Source organism: Hemicordylus capensis, chromosome 2, assembly GCF_027244095.1.
Source record: "Hemicordylus capensis ecotype Gifberg chromosome 2, rHemCap1.1.pri, whole genome shotgun sequence".
Classification (NCBI taxonomy): domain Eukaryota; kingdom Metazoa; phylum Chordata; class Lepidosauria; order Squamata; family Cordylidae; genus Hemicordylus; species Hemicordylus capensis.
In genome coordinates this window covers 249,098,834-249,116,168 of record NC_069658.1, presented here as the reverse complement: position 1 = coordinate 249,116,168, position 17,335 = coordinate 249,098,834, and the positions used below count along the sequence as shown (strand labels likewise).

At 49.8% G+C, this 17,335-nt stretch overlaps 2 protein-coding genes across 7 annotated transcripts in view; one reads left to right on the top strand and one right to left on the bottom strand.

The window, feature by feature from the left end:
• LOC128343035 (zinc finger protein 271-like) overlaps positions 1-17,335 on the bottom strand; it is a 159,866-nt gene that overhangs the window by 51,298 nt on the left and 91,233 nt on the right. The window lies entirely within an intron of this gene.
• Positions 3,481-17,335, top strand: part of LOC128343048 (zinc finger protein ZFP2-like) — a 32,190-nt gene continuing 18,335 nt past the window's right edge. The window contains exons 1-3 of one of the 5 annotated variants that reach the window (XM_053291441.1): positions 3,481-3,551; positions 7,321-8,229; positions 9,996-10,116. In XM_053291441.1, the coding sequence (XP_053147416.1) occupies positions 7,546-8,229; positions 9,996-10,116 (805 nt within the window). In that variant the 5' untranslated portion in view covers positions 3,481-3,551; positions 7,321-7,545. Of the gene's footprint in view, positions 3,552-3,775; positions 3,924-4,655; positions 4,782-7,320; positions 8,230-9,995; positions 10,117-14,476; positions 15,094-17,335 lie in introns of those variants that run through there. The other 4 variants (XM_053291446.1, XM_053291440.1, XM_053291442.1 and 1 more) reach the window with 4 other exon arrangements.

Genomic DNA, 17,335 nt, shown 5'->3' with positions numbered 1-17,335 from the left:
TTGACTTAAAGATTTGCTCAGTTGCTGGTTTTCAAAGGGCAGCTTCACATGGAATGTGGCAACTAAGTACAGGAGAGCCACTGGTTGCCACCAGGTACATGCTCCTGCTGCTGCCTCTGTTCTTGTGACATCTGAAACCACAAATGTTGGGCAGAGAATGTCATTTACTGACTTTAGCCCAACTTCATCAAGCCAAGTTGGTTTTCAGTGTCGGGCTGAGATCAGTAATGGCCCGACATTCATCTGACATTGGTGGCTTCAGACATCATGAAACTGGCAGTAGCACGAGCACATCCCCAGCAGCGACTGGTGCCTCTCCCATACTTAGTTGCTGCATTATGTGTGAAGTTGCCCAAATTACTTTCTAGGGTACCCTGCCGTTCTTTAAACCCAGTTCCCACTGAAGTGGGATACCTTCGTCTGGGCTGTACTACTGCAGATTGCAGGGAGGCAGTGCTTGAATTAATGGGTGGCAGAGAGAAGAAAGAAGGGGGTCTTTCATGAAATCCAGAAAGCCCACCTCCTCTTGACCCCCCCACCCCCAGCCTTAGCTAAGTTATGTCCCCTTCTGTGGCGTTCTAAAAACATAAGCTAAGGGAGCCATTAGAAAAGACCCCCTCTGTAATTTAAGCACTGCAAATGACATTTCACATAATAGAATATTCCTCTGTACATATACCTCCATTCACATAAGTCTGATTGGGATAGTTTTCCTCCCCAGTTTGGTCCATGTGATTAAAAGGGGGGAATATGTTTGACAGCATGCCCATCCCGACATCTTTCCCAGACAGCCAGATGCCCTCCCAGTGCATTCTTTTCTCATGTGGGGTGTGTCTGTGTGTGGCTTGTCTGAACTGCCACCCTACATGCAACCCAAATCCTTATTTAAACTAGTATTTGAGGGAAGATGTCTGGTGGATATGCTCTCAGCACGTTCCCCTTATCAGGTATTGATAAGCCATTTTTGGAAGGGTGGTATAGAAATTGAAATAATAATAATAATAATAATAATAATAATAATATAATATTGAGGTCAGGCTGACTAGTCTGTAGTTACTCAACTCCTCCCCCCCCCAAATTTAGATCATGGGGGTGACATTTGCTCATCTCCAGTCTTTTGGTACTTCACATGTTCACCCATATGAAGAGAATTTTCACATGGAGAAGAGAAGTGAAGAGAACAGCTTCAACTGCTGAACCCAAATAAGATTGGATCAATAAGCTCCAGGACCGAAACCGTTAAGGGCTTTAAAGGTCATAAGCAGCACCTTGAACTGGATCCGGAAACAAATTGGCAGCCAGTACAGCTCTTTCAAAACAGTATGCTCTGAGTGAGCAGTTCCGGATAAAACCCTAGCAGCTGCATTCTGCACCAACTGAAGTTTCCAAATATTCAAGGGCAGCCCCATGTAAAGCATGTTACAGTAATTCAGCTGCGACATGACTAAGGCATGGGTGACCATGGCCAGACCTGCCTATTTGAGAAAGGGACACAGCTGGAGTACTAGCCGAAGCTGTGCAAAGGCACCCCTGGCCACCATTTCCACCTGAGCATCCAAAAGCAGAACCGAGTCCAGCAACACCGAGTCCAGCAACACAGGCTGTGCCCTTGCTCTTTCAAGGGGAATACAACCCCAACCAGCCCACACAAATCCAGCCCATCACTGTATCCAGCTCCCGGTTCAGTACATTCACTGATTCCCTAGGATCCGATGCCAAAGAAAGGTAGAGTAGAGTGTCACCTGCATATTGATGACACTTCAGTCCAGACCTCCTGATGATGAAGTCCTGAGCCTCAGCATGGACAATGTACCCCCCCAAGATGATAAGCCTAGGGGAACCCAATGCCACCTCCAAGACCATCCCCCAACAGCTCAGGCAGAAGGACTGAGATGCAGTGGGGTGATAATCAGTACACCAATGGAATCCCTTCCTAGCTCGTAGGCCAACCCTCAGGGACAAACACTCGAAGTTCTGATATTACCTAACTGGGCATCTGGAAAGGGGAATGGACTCAACAATAGATGACTGCAACTCCTCTCCCACCCCCACCCCGTCCCTCAAGGCGGGGCTGCTGAAGGGTCATGAAACCTGGAGGGCAGAGTGGCTGGAAGAGACCCCCAATTTGGGTTTTTCATGATGCATTAGAGTGTAGCCCAATTTATATCTGGGGGTTAAAAAAACCCACTTTTAACATAGCTTTTTGGGGGCAATTTCGCAGGAAAGCCTTACAGTAAACCCGCAGTAAGTTTACAGTAAAGCCTTACAGTAAACCCAAACCTGTTGTCTGGGAAAGCTGCTGCAGCCTAAAGCGGCTTACAATAGCATACTCTTAGCTGCAACTTCTAGAAAGTAGAGAGTTAACAAAAACTGCCAAATGCACATGTTTTCTGGGCACACTAGAGCCGGGCCCAGTGCAGCTCTAGTCCAAACTGGTTTGAGCCTGGCTTCGGGTGGGGGCGGGGGGAGGAATGACGGACTTACCACCAGTGCCAGGCTCCAAGGGGTGCAGTCATGGCCGTGGGGGGGGTGTCTCCTGATGTCCCCCACCCCCCTGCCGGCCTCCCCCAGTCATTTGTAGCCAGTTAAGAGCCATTTTCAGGCCTCTTGGCAGTGACCATTTTTGAGGCTGCCTTGTATGCCTCGTGGCCATCTGCGAGGGCTGGGTCATGCCCCTCGGTCAATGGCCATGCACGGCAGCCTCCAAAATGGCTGCCGCCACCACAGAGAGACCCATGGGCCGAAAACAGCACTCCCAGGAGCCTGGCAATGGCAGTAAGTCTGCCATCTCACCCCGCGCCCCCAAACGACAACAACAACCCCGAACTGGCCCCAGACCAGATGGGCGGGTTCAGCCCAACTTCAAGCTGAACTGGGCCCGGTCCGGCTTGAGAGTGAGCCCTCGAGCCGGGCCAGTTTGAATGTGAGCCAGCTTGACCTTGAGCTGGTTCGGTTGAGATGCGGACTAAAATCTGGGTGTGAAAAACTCCCAGGCAGCAGAAAAAGTGAGGCATGTTAAAGAATAAAGTTCCCTTCAGAGGTGCTCTGCTCATGCTCTGCGTGTATTTGGTTGGCTTTGTGTGTTTTTTTTTAAAGAAGAAGCTGGTTCCCTTTAAGAAAGAAAAGGTACACTGTACATCTTCAGAGATACTTGGTTGGTCCTCTTTTAAAAACAACAACACACAGACCAGTTCCCCTTAGGAAGTAGGTTGCACATGTTCAGAGATGCCAGTTTGAGCAGGCACTGTCTTTTTGAAAGAAAAGTGACACCGGAGTGTAGAACAGAAAAGCCAGAAGGGCTTCTCCATAATGGTGAAATCAAGCCTGCCCTCCCACCTGGTCCCTGCGCACAGTAAAGGCAACAGTGAGGTGCCTGCAGAGGTTAAACCCACTGAGTTCAATTCTGCATCCTAGAGAGACTGGGAACTGTTAAGGGAGGATGTGCTGCTGGGGCTTGATCAGAGCACTCACTGCCCCTCCTTCCATCTGGGGGCGGGGTTGGGGGGGGTGGAACCCTGCACTGCCATCATTGCTAAGCTGTGCTGGGAGAGGTGAGTAAACAAGAGAGTTCTGAAGAGAGGAGAGGCCCCTGCAGCCCGATGGAGAGAGAACACAATCACAGGAAAGGCAGGGAGTCCCTGCTTGCAAAAAAAGGGAGAGAGACTGAACCAAACATTGCCAGATTTGGGGGGGTATGGGGAAGGGAAGGGAAGGGGAAAGGAACCAATTTGCCTTTTCAAACATGCTGCCCCCCCAGCCCCGCCCCCCAATTTCTTCATCCTCTGAAACGTGTTCTCAATTCTGAACACACGATCCTAGGCATGTTTACTCTGAACACTGAGGGAATCACAGCCTTGGAACTGTGATTTGAAAAAAGTGCTGGCCTGACACGTTTCAAAGGCAGAAGTGGACCTTCCCAGGCAGTCTGTTTTCAAATTTGTATACCGCCCCAAAACTCCCTTCTCTGGGCAGTTAGGGTTGAGGGAGAGAATGAAAAAGAAAGAGGACTGTTAAGTTTTTCAATCCTCTCTAATAAAAGCCTTGGTGTCCGTCCGTGGACGGACACCAAGGCGTGTGTTCATGCCTCCCTGGCCTGTTCTGCGCCTGCGCAAAGCGCAGGCGCAGAACAGGGCAAGGGAGACACGCTCGCCGGCACCCGGCAGCCATCTTGGGCGGCCAGAAGCGGCCGCCCCGAAGAAGCTGGAGAGGAGGCGGCGGGAAAGTGACCAAGGCGGCGGCAGAGCCGCCGCCTCGGCCAAAATAGATGGAGGCCGGGGGCGGAGCGGAGGCCATGTAACCTTAACAAAAAATTTACTCCCACGGCCGCCGCCGCCGACCGCCCACCCTCCCTCCCAGCTGCCGAGTCCCCCTTACCCTGGCCGACTGCTGTCGGCCGAAGACAGCCCTTAATTTAAGAGGCCGAGAGGAGCTCGCAAGCAGAGCTCCTCTCTGTGCAAAGCCTCTTGCCGAACTGCCGCTTTGGGCGCTTGAGTCCCTTGCGCCCAAAGCGGCAGTTCGGCAAGAGGCTTTGCACAGAGAGGAGCTCTGCTTGCGAGCTCCTCTCGGCCTCTTAAATTAAGGGCTGTCTTCGGCCGACAGCAGTCGGCCAGGGTAAGGGGGACTCGGCAGCTGGGTGGGAGGGAGGGAGGGAGGGTGGGTGGTCGGCGGCGGCGGCCGCGGGAGTAAATTTTTTTTAAGGTTACATGGCCTCCGCTCCGCCCCCGGTCTCCGTCTCCCCGGCCTGGCGGGGGCAAATGCCTGGGCCGATTTGGCCCTTAAAGGTAGGGGGGGAACGGCGGAGGGAGGGGGAATGGCGGCGGGGGTCCAGGAGCGCCGTTACTAGCGCCCGTTATTCAACGGGCCAAAATTCACTTGTAGGCTATAAATTAATACCGCAAAGGCGGTGGCCAGGGGTGCCTTTGCACGGCTTCGGCTAGTGCACCAGCTGCGTCCCTTTCTCGAGAAGGCAGATCTGGCCACGGTTACCCATGCCTTAGTCACGTCACGGCTGGATTACTGTAATGCGCTCTATGTGGGGCTGCCCTTGAAGAATATCCGGAAACTGCAGCTAGTGCAAAACACGGCAGCGAGGGTTTTATCCGGAGCTGCCTGTTGGGAACACATCACCCCCATTTTGAAAGAGCTGCACTGGCTGCCGGTTCATTTTTGGGTCCGATTCAAGGTGCTGGTTTTGACCTTTAAAGCCCTTAATGGTTTGGGCCCAGGATATTTGAGGGACCGCCTGCTTCCAAGTCGACACCGACTCCAGGGCACAACTTCTACTTTATCAGTAGTATATGGATGGGTTCATGTATAATGGCAGCACCGGACGTTATACCAACTGCTGGTTCCCAGAGAGCGAGAGCAACTACTTTTGCACCAATTGTGTCGCCCAGACCCAGAAATGTCCCAACCCACCTTGTCCTGCAGCACTTCCCTTCGGCAACCTGACATCTGTAACCAACTTCAAATCTAAGTTACAGGTGTTGGGTTGCCGGAGGGAAGTGATGCAGAACAAGCCGACATTTTGGGTCTGGATGACACAACTGGCATAGAATTAGCAGCTCATGCTGGAAGCATGCGCTTGGGGCAGGGTTCTGGCAACTGGTGGAAATTCAGGTGCCACTATTATGTGTGAACCCGCCTTTACATAGGAAGCTGGCTTTTAGATAGGAAGCTGGTCCATTTAACTTGATATTTATTGTCATTGGCTCTCCAAAGTTTTGTTATTGGGATTGTTGGAATTCCCTGCCCCTTGAGGTTTGCTTTGTTGTCCTTTCACAGACACATTAAGACTCTGATGTTCTTTTAGCCTTTTTAACTTGAAGTATGTCTGGTGTTGGACTTTTGATCTTATGTATGTATTTTCTGTTCTGGTTGCTTAAATGTGTGTTTAAAAATAATAATGATGGTTATTGCATTTTATTGTCATTTTTAATGTGCCAGTTTATATTGTACACTTCCTTGAGTTCCAGTTTTTGGGGAAAAGGTGGTACATAAATCTAATAAATGAAGCTTCCTCAGCCCTCCCTTTGCTGGGGATGGAACTTGAGGCCTTCTTCATGCAAGGCATGTGGGCTCCAGACTCTCCCCTTATTTAGCTGATAAGACAATGTCCATTAATAGTTTTTCAATAGTAATTCACTTTTTAAAAAAGACTTAAATCTGCTCTTCTCTGTGTTAGGAGCTTATTGATCCAATCTTCTTTGGGTTCAGCAGTTGAAGCTGTAGGAGAATTAAGACTCAAAACAGACAGAAACGGGCTTAGGCTATTCACACGATGGGAGAAAATCCATCTAGCGGCTAGATTCTAGCCTGATTTTCCTCCCAAATCGGGAGGCTAGCCCGATTTTCTCCCATCGTGTGAACCACCAGGCTCGGCTGTGAGCCTGGTGGTTCTTAAGTGGGTCACCCGCAACAGTACCCCTCCCCTTAAACCGGGTTTGTGGAGTGAGCGCTCTGCAAACCTGGTTTTTAAAATTGTGCGTAGCTGCGGCACGGCTCCGCACCGTGGCTCCACGCCACGGCTACTCACAAGGAGACCCCTGACCGGGAGGCTGAAATCCCGGCGCGGGGTTCTCTCCAGCACACCCTGCGCACTCACGCAGGGCATGCTGGAACTTCCGGGGGCCACATGGCCCCCGATCCTCCCAGCCCCCACCGGCTCCATAATGGAGCCAGCAGTCGTGTGGGCGGCTGATCCAGCCGCTCAGGGCTGCCGCCCTGCTCATGTGCAGGGAGAGCGGGCTAAGCCCATTCTCCCCACTACCCCCCTAGAGGCTGTTCTCACGGATCGCGAGAAGAGCCTCGCTGTGTTTTCCTGGTTAATGGGATATGGGCTGGTATGGCAGACACCATCCCCACCCATGTGATAAGGAAGGGGACACGTTGACAGTGTGCCCATTGGGAGGGACATGCTTTGTAGAGGTCCCAGTATCCTCCCATCACATCCCTTTATCACACTGGGGCGTGGGTGCTGCACATTCAAATGGCCTGTATAGGTACACCAAATACTTCTTCTTCAAAGGGAGTGCATATAGAATGGCAGTTCAGACAGTCTCTTCTCCCATGATAAAGGAACTTGCCAGGAGGAAATCGCAATTGCCACACTAACAGCAAGTCTCATCCTAATCACATGGGTGGGGGTGATGTCATCCAAAACTGGACCCATGTTACCTTGGGGTTGAATTTCTTCTTCTGAGTGTTTTGTGATACTGGGAATGTTCTTTGTCTGAGGTAGAATTGTGTAGTCCCTTCCCCTCCTCGCACTGCCCATTGGAGAGATGCCACCTCACTAACTGGGACTTCCTCTTTTGATAGAGAACCTGCATTGCCATTCAGAAAGTGACATGTTGGCTGACTGGGAGAGGTAGAGAGCTGAAAATACAGACTTAACCGGAGGAGAATGTCCTGGAGGTGAAATTTAACTGTGGGTTGGAGAACTGGAAGACAGAAGCAAATGTATCTGCAAAGGAGAGGGCAGCAACAGCCCCACAGCTGGTGAAGGGAGAACAGAACGCAGATGTCTTTAAATTGTGGGCAGAGATGGAAGGTGGAAAAGGTCCACGAATTGTACATGCAGGGAGTATTGGGGAGTTAGAGACTATGGCATCTTTGGAGTATATTAAGAAAGAACCAGAGGAGGGACTGGAACAGCTCTGGGAAACTCAGTGGCAGGAGTTCCTGAGGACACTGCAGACCTCTGGCTCAGAATGGGCAAACCCACCAACATCCAAGGAGCCCATGCTGTGGGTTGACCCCAAGGCTTTTCTAGTCTCCTTTGAGCAAGTGGCCTCAGCGTGTCGGTGGCCTCAGGACAAGTGGGTGGCCCTCCTCCTGCCAGCCCTCAATGGAGAGGCCAGGCAGGCCTTCAGAAGCCTCAGTGACCGAGACAGGGGAGACTTCGGGAAGGTGAAGGCCGCCATCTTGCAAGGGGAGGCCCTCATGAGGGAGAGGCAGCGCCAGCACTTCCGGCAGTTCTGCTACCAAGAAGTGGAGGGTCCGAGAGCAGTTTATGGTAGACTCCGGGAACTTTGCTGCCAGTGGCTAAAAGCAGAGAGTCACACGAAAGACGAGATTCTGGAGCTGCTGATCCTGGAGCAGTTCCTGACTGTCTTGCCTCAGGAAATGCAGGGCTGGGTCAAAGGATGTGGACCTGCAACTTGCACCCAGGCTGTGGTCTTGGCAGAAGATTTCCTGCAGAAAGAGGCCATGAGACTTAAAGAGGGGGTAAGAGAATTTGATGCTGGAATTTCAAATGGACTCAGATCCATCCAAAGATAAGAAGAGCCCAGCTGGATCATGCCCAAGGCCTATCTAGTCCAGCATCCTGTTTCTCACAATAGCCAATCAGATGTTTACAGGAAGCGCTTGAAAGCAATAGCCCTTCCCTGCTGTTGCCCCCCAGTGGTATACTTTCTCTCAGGAGCGTTGCTGGGTACTTAAAAGATCCAGGGCCCAGGCCCGCAGCCCCCATTTAGATGATTAAACTCAATCATACCTCCCCGAAGATCAATTATGGGATGTTGTTTTTGAAGTCTCTAATACTATAATACTGCACTTTTGAAGGTGGAAGCTTCAGAGAGCTAAGTGAGGCTAGGAGTTCTCTCCCAGGCTCGGTGCAGGTACTTGCTGCACTTCTGCTGCACTTCCCTTCTGAAAGAGGCCAGGGAGGTGGCTGATGAGATTCGGGGCTTTGAGCAATTCACTGGGGGCCCGTGCCCCATAGGACACTCCCTAATGATCCCCCTTCTGCCTCTGAAAATGGAGGTTCCATTTATCCATCCTAGCTAGTACTACAACAACAACGAATATTTATATATAGGTACATAGGAAACTGCCATATACTGAGTCAGACCATTGGTCTATCTAGCTCAGTATTGTCTTCACAGACTGGCAGTGGCTTCTCCAAGGTTGCAGGGAGGAGTCTCTCTCAGCCCTATCTTGGAGAAGCCAGGGAGGGAACTTGGAACCTTCTGCTCTTTCCAGAGCAGCTTCATCCCCTGAGGGGAATATCTTGCAGTGTACACACACACACTATATATATCACACAAATATATTTATATATTTATGTAACCAAAGTTCGCAAAGCAGTTTACAAATAAGAATACATAAATAAAATGATCTCCTGTCCCCAAAGGGCTCATAATCTAAAAGAAACACAAGGCAGATACCAGCAATAGACACTGGAGGGAATGGGATGCTGTGCTGGGGCTGGATAGGGCCAGTTGCTCTCCCCCTGCTAAATATAAGAGAATCACCACTTTAAAAGGTGCCTTTTAAAGAGGTTTTTACGACCAGTTCTCCTTTTAAAGAGGAGAGCTGGTCTTGTGGTAGCAAGCATGACTTATCCCCTTGGCTAAGCAGGGTCTGCCCTGGTTGCATATGAATGGGAGACTTGATGTGTGAGCACTGCAAGATATTCCCCTCAGGGGATGGAGCCGCTCTGGGAAGATCATCAGAAGGTTCCAAGTTCCCTCCCTGGCAGCATCTCCAAGACAGGGCTGAGAGAGATTCCTGCTTGCAACCTTGGAGAAGCCACTGCCAGTCTGTGAAGACAATACTGAGCTAGATGGACCAGTGGTCTGACTCAGGATATGGCAGCTTCCTATGTTCCTATGCCTCTTTGCTGAGTTAGCAGGTGTAACCATAATAGACCTGATGCACAAGCCTAGTTTTTACAACTTGTTCCTAATTGGGAAGTGGCGGGGACAACGTTGGGTTGGATCTGCCAGCGACAAGGATTGTGTAGATCAGGGGTTCTCAACCTTGGGTCCCCAGATGTTGTTGGACATCAACTCCCATAATCCCCAACCAAAGGCCATTGGGGTTGGGGATTATGGGAGCTGAAGTCCAAGAACATCTGGGGACCCAAGGTTGAGAATCCCTTGTGTAGATGACTGACTGTGGAAGAAAGCCCTCTAGGTAGGGAAGGCAAGATTTGTCATTTCTGGATATGTCATCCACTTGGAGTGAGATTTCTGCTGCTGTTTCAGGTGCTGGAGTCTTCGCTGGAAGTTGCCGTGAGTTCGTTGGAGGCAGGCGAGGTTCCACTGCCAGATACTTGTGACTGTAGCCCAGAGACTAAGCAGGAATGGGAAGATAAAAAATTGCCCGGTAAGGATATGTTGCATTGCATCACTGGTTACCCTGATTTTGCTTTAATTTCAAACTAGCCGACCCCGCACAGAGCAACTATGTGCTCTTTGGGGCTGGCGGTTACCTCTCCCCCCACTTCTGCCCCAGTCTGCTTCCGGGCCCAGCCACCTCTCCCCCCCACTGCCACTTCTGCCCCCCCTTTCTTTCCCCCCTCCTGGGCCTTGCCGCCGCCGCGGCTGGGCCGGGCCCGCCACCTCTGGCCTCCAAGGCTGGGCCTGCCGCAGCGGCGGCAACCAATAATCCTGGGTGCGCCTCAGCCAATCAGGCACATCCGCCGCCCAGCCAATCAGCTGGGTGCTGGGACGCACATTCCAAGGCACACCCAGGAGAATTATATATATAGATTGTAAAATTTGTAGCATCACGGTATTGCCACACACAAATAACCATTCTTGGCAACTGGGTGGATCTCAGAGTGGGGAAGAGGGACCCTGTTCCTGCCCAGACATGGTCTCAGAAAAAGAAGGGCAAGGAGGACTCGGGGCAGGGAGTTCCAAGTACCTTGCACCCACTCCCTCTCCCTCCCCCTGCTTGTCCACTCCTACTCTCCCTGTCTTGGAGCCCTTTAGCCCTCTGCTTCCTCTTGTTCCTTCTCATCATTGACCAGCCTTTAAAGTACCCACACTAGTAATCTATGCAAGTCTTGTGGGGGCTGGACTCCTGTCTCACGAAAGCTTCCACAAGCCTGTCCGATTTCACAGAGTCCCTTGGTCTTGCCCCTCCAGCCTCCTAGCCACCCCAGCATATCTCCACTGCAGAGAGGGTTGATGCTCTGACTGCTGCCAGGAGTGCGGATCCCTGCATTGGTATTTGAGGAACACCTCCGCCCTCCTGCCCACACCCAACCTAATAATCCATATCTTCAGTCCCCAAAATATATTTTTCTCCCCCCACAAAAACTTAAGTGAGGAGTTGCATGTCAAAGTTTCCCTCTGTAACTCTGGCTGCTGCCACCGATCCCTCATTAGTTCTGTCTCCTAGATCGGGATGCAGAGCATCAGCACCCCCACAAACAGCAACCTTGACACTGCCTCATAAAATCTAGCATGTTTCCTGTTCCAAAGAAGCTTGGGCCAAATTCACCTGGTTGGGACCCACTGTTAAGCTTGCCAGTTCAGCAAAAAAGTGAAACTGAGCAAACCTTTTACTAGAGAAAGATTAAAATGTCTTGATTAAAATGCTCATGTTTTAAGAATAACACCTCTCTTACCAGAATCCCTGTGAGAAAATTGACTTATGTAGAGTGTGTGTACCGTAGATTGGGGACTCGGGATAGACTGGGGATTCTGTTGGTGTACCGTCCGCTCCGCTGCCTAACAGACTCCCTAATTGAGCTGACGGAGCTGGTCGCTGAGTTGGTGTTGGAGTCGCCCAGGCTTTTTGTGCTTGATGATTTCAATGTCCACTCTGGGACTGGTTTGTCAAGTGCTGCTCAGGAGTTCATAGCAGCCATGACCACTATGGGCAATAGTCCTAGGACCTAAGCATGTTGTGAGCCACACACTGGATCTGGTCTTCTGCTCGGATCAGGGGGGTGTTCCATGGGTGGAGTCTCCTGTAGTTTTCTCATGGTCATGGATGGACCACTTCCTGGTTAAGGTTGGTCTCACAGTCACATCTGACCCCTGCAAGGGTGGTGGACGGACCTATTAGAATGGTCTGCCTGAGAAGGATCCAGTAGGATTCCAAAGGCTCTTGGAGGGTTTTGGAGTTGGTTCTGCCATGATTCTGTCAACATGATTCTGTCAACACCCTGATGGATATCTGGAACAGGGAGCTTACCAGGGCAGTAGACACGATCACTCCTAAGCATCCTCTCTGACCTGCTTTAAAATCAGCTTCATGGTATATGATATTGCTACAGGAGCTGAAGTGGCAAGGTAGATGACTGGAGCGCTAATGGAGGAGGACTCATCTTGATTTCGATGACACACAGCATAAAGCCCATTTGAAGGTCTATGCTGTGGCAATACATGCCGCATGGAAGCTGTTTTATTCTGCGTGTATTGCGTCTGCAAGTTCTCATCCACCAGAGCTGTTCCAGATTGTTAAGGGTTTAACTCAAGCCCCTTCTGTTTCAAATCTGTTTCCAGAAACAATGTCTTTCTGTGACATATTCATTGAGTTCTTTGCAGATAAAATCTCTCACATCCAGGCTGATCTGGACTCCAATATTTCTGCAGGGTGAGATTAGATTGTATCAGTTTCAGTTTGTGACTCCTGAGGATGTGGACAAGCTCCTTGAAATGTTGTGGCCTACCACCTGTTCTTTGGTTCCTTGCCCAATATGGCTGATTTAATCTTGCAGGGAGGTGGTTGGAGCTGGCCTAGTTGATATCATTAATACCTCACTGAGGAAGGGCAGGATGCCACCATGTTTGAAGGAGGCAGAGGTTAGACCCCTTCTTAGGAAGCCCACTCTGGATCCCCTGGTGATGGATAATTCTAGGTGAGTCTCCAGCCTCCCATGGTTGGGTAAGATGATTGAGAGAGTGGTGGCTGACCAACTTCAAGCAGTCTTGAGGGAAACTGATTATCTAGATGCATTTCAGACTGGCTTTAGGAAGGGCTATGGCCTTTGCCAGGGAATTGGCAGTGGGATGGTGACTCTGCTGATTCTTTTGGATCTCTTAGAGGCTTTCGATACCATTGACCATGGTATCCTTCTGCATCATGTGAGGGATTTGGGGATAGGGGGCACTGTTTACAGGTTCTGATCCCATGTCGCAGGTAGATTTCAGATGGTGGCTCTTGATGACAGTTACTCTTCAAAAATGGAGCTACTATATGGAGTCCCTCAGGGCTCCATTCTGTCACCAATGCTTTTTAACATCTACATGAAACTGCTGGGTGAGGTCATCAGGGGATTTGAAGCTGAGTGTTATCAATATGTTGATGACACCCAAATCTATTTCTCCTTGACATCAATATCAGGAAATGGCATTATCCCCTGAAATGCCTCCCTACAGACAGTAATGGGCTGGATGAGGAGTAATAAACTGAAACTGAATCCAAGCATGATGGAGGTGCTCATTGTTGGGGGTCGTAATCTTCAAGATGGGATAGAACTTCTTGTTCTGGAAAGGTTAAACTCCCCCAGAAAGAACAGGTTTGTAGTTTGGGAGTGCTCTTGGACCTGGGTGTCACCCTGGCATCTCAGGTTGAAACTGAGCGCTATTTACAAGCCACGATTAACTGACAACTCCTCCTGTTCCTAGTGGAGAAGGACCTGAAAACGGTGCTATACCATCTGGTAACATCCATTTGGACTCCAGGTATTCTGGAGAGACCACATTATGCCTGCTCTTAAACAGTTGCACTGGCTGCCAATATTTTTCCGGGCAAGGTACAAAGTGCTGGTTATTGCCTTTAAAGCTCTACATTTCTTAGTTCCGGGTTACCTGAGAGAGTGCCTTTCTCTACAAGACCCCCACTGCTCATTAAGATAATCGGAGGGGTTTGTCTTCAGGTGTCACCGGTTCATCTGGTGGCGACCTGGGATCAGGCCTTATCAGTTGTTGCCCCTAGATTGTGGAATGCACTCCCCGTGGATATAAGAGAATTATTTTCTTTGGAGGCCTTCAGGAGAGCCTTAAAGACTCGTCTTTTTAGCCAGGCTTTTAATGATATATAGTTTTAATTTTAATCTGGTTTAAATGTTTTTGATTTTAATTGTTTTATTGTGTGTTTTTGATTTTAATGTAAACTGCCCTGATCCACTTTGGGAAGGGCAGTATGTAAATTGAATAAATAAAATAAAATAAAATAGAGCTTCTGGTTTTGCGGGGGATGGAAAAAATCATTCTGTGGCTGGATCTGGCCTATGGTTGTCCATCCTGGGCTAGAGCATCCCTGTAAGCAGGGGCGCTCTAGGCATCATGTCTATCATTACTTAGATGGTATCAGCCAACTCCATTGCTAGTAAACAGGGTGAAATAAAGTTAGGGAGAAGGTGTTAGGAAGTTACCCAAGCAAGTGATAGGAAACCTTCAATGGTAGGGTCTTTATTGCTTCTCCATCACAGAAGCCAGCAATTTATTTGCCATTTTTTTCACACTTGGTCCATCCATTTAAACATGTTTGATTATTATTGCACTCATTTATTTTAGTAAATAATTAGTTGAACATTTTGGTTTTTCCTTTTAAAATTAGGACTCTTGTTTTATTGAATTGGGCAACCCAGAGGTTATCAAACTTAAGTCCCCAGATGATGTTGGACTATAACTCCCATTATCTCCAGCCACAATGTCCAACAGGGATGGTGGGAGTTGTAGTTTAACAACATCTGAGGATCCAAGTTTAAGAACCCCTGGGGTGACCATCTATCTTATAGTTTGTACCAATAGCCTCTCATGTTGATGTTCTGTTTTTGGTTTAATGTCCATTTTAAAAATCATAATAAATAGAATAGGGAAGGGGGAGATGAGTGCATGACACTCTTGTTAGCTTTTCTAGGTGAGGGGTGGGTACAGGAAAAGAAGATAGAGGCTCTTCATCCAGAAAGTTCTGAGCAGGTGGCTCCAAAAGAGGAGACCAGGGAAAGAGGTGACCTCTTCCAGTATTATGAGGAGGCAACAAGACTTTGGACTTGGCAAGGATCAAGGGAGGAACCGAGAACGGATCTGGGGAACAGTGAGGCCGGAACTCTTTTCTGTTGGGAAAGTGGCTCTCAGAGGCAAGGTACCACAGCCCAGGAAGATACCCTACAGAATGAAGGAGAAAACACATGTGGTGACCTCAGAGGAAGCTCAAGGTGGCACTCAGGCTATCAGATGATCCACACTGTCACGAAGCCCCAAGTCTTACCATACCGAGAGGAAACCCCCAGCAAATGCCCAACCCTTGTGGCAAATGAGAGAATCCACCTGAGCAAGAAACCATGTCAGTGCTCCTGCTGTAGCCCAAGCCCTGCAGCACACGAGGGAATCCTCGCAGGTGAGAAACCATGTAACTGTGAGGCCCCCTATGAATGATGCCAGAAGCCATATGTACTATTCAGGAGGGAAGGGGCAGGACTGAAGGGCGCCCTAGTTCAGTGGTAGAGCACAGACCTGCATGCACAAGTCCTCGGTTCAATCCCTGGCATAACCGGTTAAAAATGGCTCTTAGGAAGCAAGATCGGGAGGGCCACAACCAGTCTGAGTAGAAAATCCTGGGCTAGATGGACCAATTATTTGATTTGGTGTAAGGCCACTTCCTGTATAGAAGGTCTCAGGCTGAAAGCTGGTTATGCCTAGTTAAAGGAGCTCAGGTACATAAGTAGCTACCTTATACCAAGTCAGACCTTGGTCCATCTAGGCCAGTGATCTTTACACTGACTGGCAGTGGCTCTCCAAGGTTTCAGACAGAGGTCTTTCCCAGTTCTCCCTGCAGATGCTGCCAAAGATTGAACCTGGGACTTGCTGCATGCAAAGCATGGCCTAGACCAGGGATGCTCAGCGTTGGGTCCCCAGATGTTATTGGACTTCAACTCTCATAATCTCCAGTGGCCTTTGGTTGGGAGTTATGTGAATTGAAGTCCAATAACATCTGGGGACCCAACGTTGAGAATTCCTGGCCTAGACAATACTTAGCTATAAAGGCCTAACTCAGCATGGTTGACATTCTAATGTTGCACTTGACATTCTAATGTTACAAGGACGATGTGCCTCCAGCCTCAGAGGTAAGATGCCTCCAAATACCAGTTGCAGAGGAGCATCAGCAGGAGAGAGGACACGCCTTTATCTCTTGCTTGTTTCATAGGAAATCTTTGTTCAAGGGCACAGTTCTGAAAATCCCCATGATTTAGTGCAGCTGCACAATCTTCTTGCTCTAGTGCAGCTTGTCTGTTGCACAAACACAGCATTAAGATAAAGTTGTTTCACATGTGTAAGGTGTTGTAGCAGGGTGCTGGAGATATACAAAAGCTCTTCCTTTGAGACTGCGTTCAAGTCGTTGCTCAATGGAGCAAATCAGTGCACACTGCTAACTGGCCAAAGGGGCTCCTTTTAAACTCATAAGCACATGACTCTCTTAAAGAGTCATATGGGGGAGAACAACTGTCACTATTCAACACAGTTTATCATCCCTCTAGTGGCTGTTGCTGGTGTCTCCTTGGTGTTTCTTTTTAGATCATGAGTGTTCTGTCCTCAATAGACATTAGGCTGTATGTATACCCAGACAAACTCACATCGAGTCCACGCTGCCATGTAAATCAGTCTTCAAATGTTATTGTTAATGCCACTTAAGCAGAAGCAGAGGATTAACTGAATTGTTTAAGGAGGACTTGTAGAAGGTTAAACCAGATCAGGGGCTTAGCAAGGTTGAAGTGGGCCCTGGGACAAGAAGTGAAGATGGGTCCCTGGCCCCCTTGCCGCCTTCTCCTTCCCCAACCTCATGCAATTGCTGCAGGAGAACTGTATGGGCACAGTGAAAAACAAAACATTCCCAGCATGCCTTTTCTCTCACTCCTATGCAGATAATAGCAGGGATGTGCACCGGACCGGTCTGGGGCCATGTTAGAGGCCTCCGAACCAGTCTGGATTGGGGGCGGTCTGGTGGGGGAGGGGTTATGTAGCTTTAAGGGCAGAGGGGTAGTACTTACCCCTCCCACCGCTTTCCCCCCTCCGACGCTCGACTTTTTAGCAAGGTTTTGGGGCGGCAGCATTCCTCCTTGCCGCCCCTGCCCCCGTCGTTGCCTGGCAAAAGGGAAAGTTGAGTGCACATATGTGCCTGTTGTGGCAGGCGCGCACCCATCGCTGCCGTCGCGCATGCGGCACACATCACACGTTGCGTGTGTGACGTGTGTGGCACGCGTGGCGGCGGCGGGCACGTGCGGCGGTGGGTGCATGCATGCACTCAACTTCCCCTTTTGCTGGGCAACGACGGGGGCAGGGGTGGCAGGGAGGAACACTGCCGCCCAAAAACTTTGCTAAAAAGTTGAGCGCTGGAGGGGGAAAAGCGGTGGGAGGGGTAAGTACTACCCCCCCACCCTTAAAGCTACATAACCCCCAGTGCCAGACCGTGCCTCCATGGTTCAGTGCACATCCCTAGATAATAGCACACATTCCTCACACTCCTATTCAGAGCCTAATCTCTGACGGTGGCCCTGGGAGGGGAGGAAAGAGCATATTGCAGTGCACGCTCTTTGCTGGGAGCAGCGCTGGTACAACCGCTGCCCAGGCTGAGGAGGCTGTTG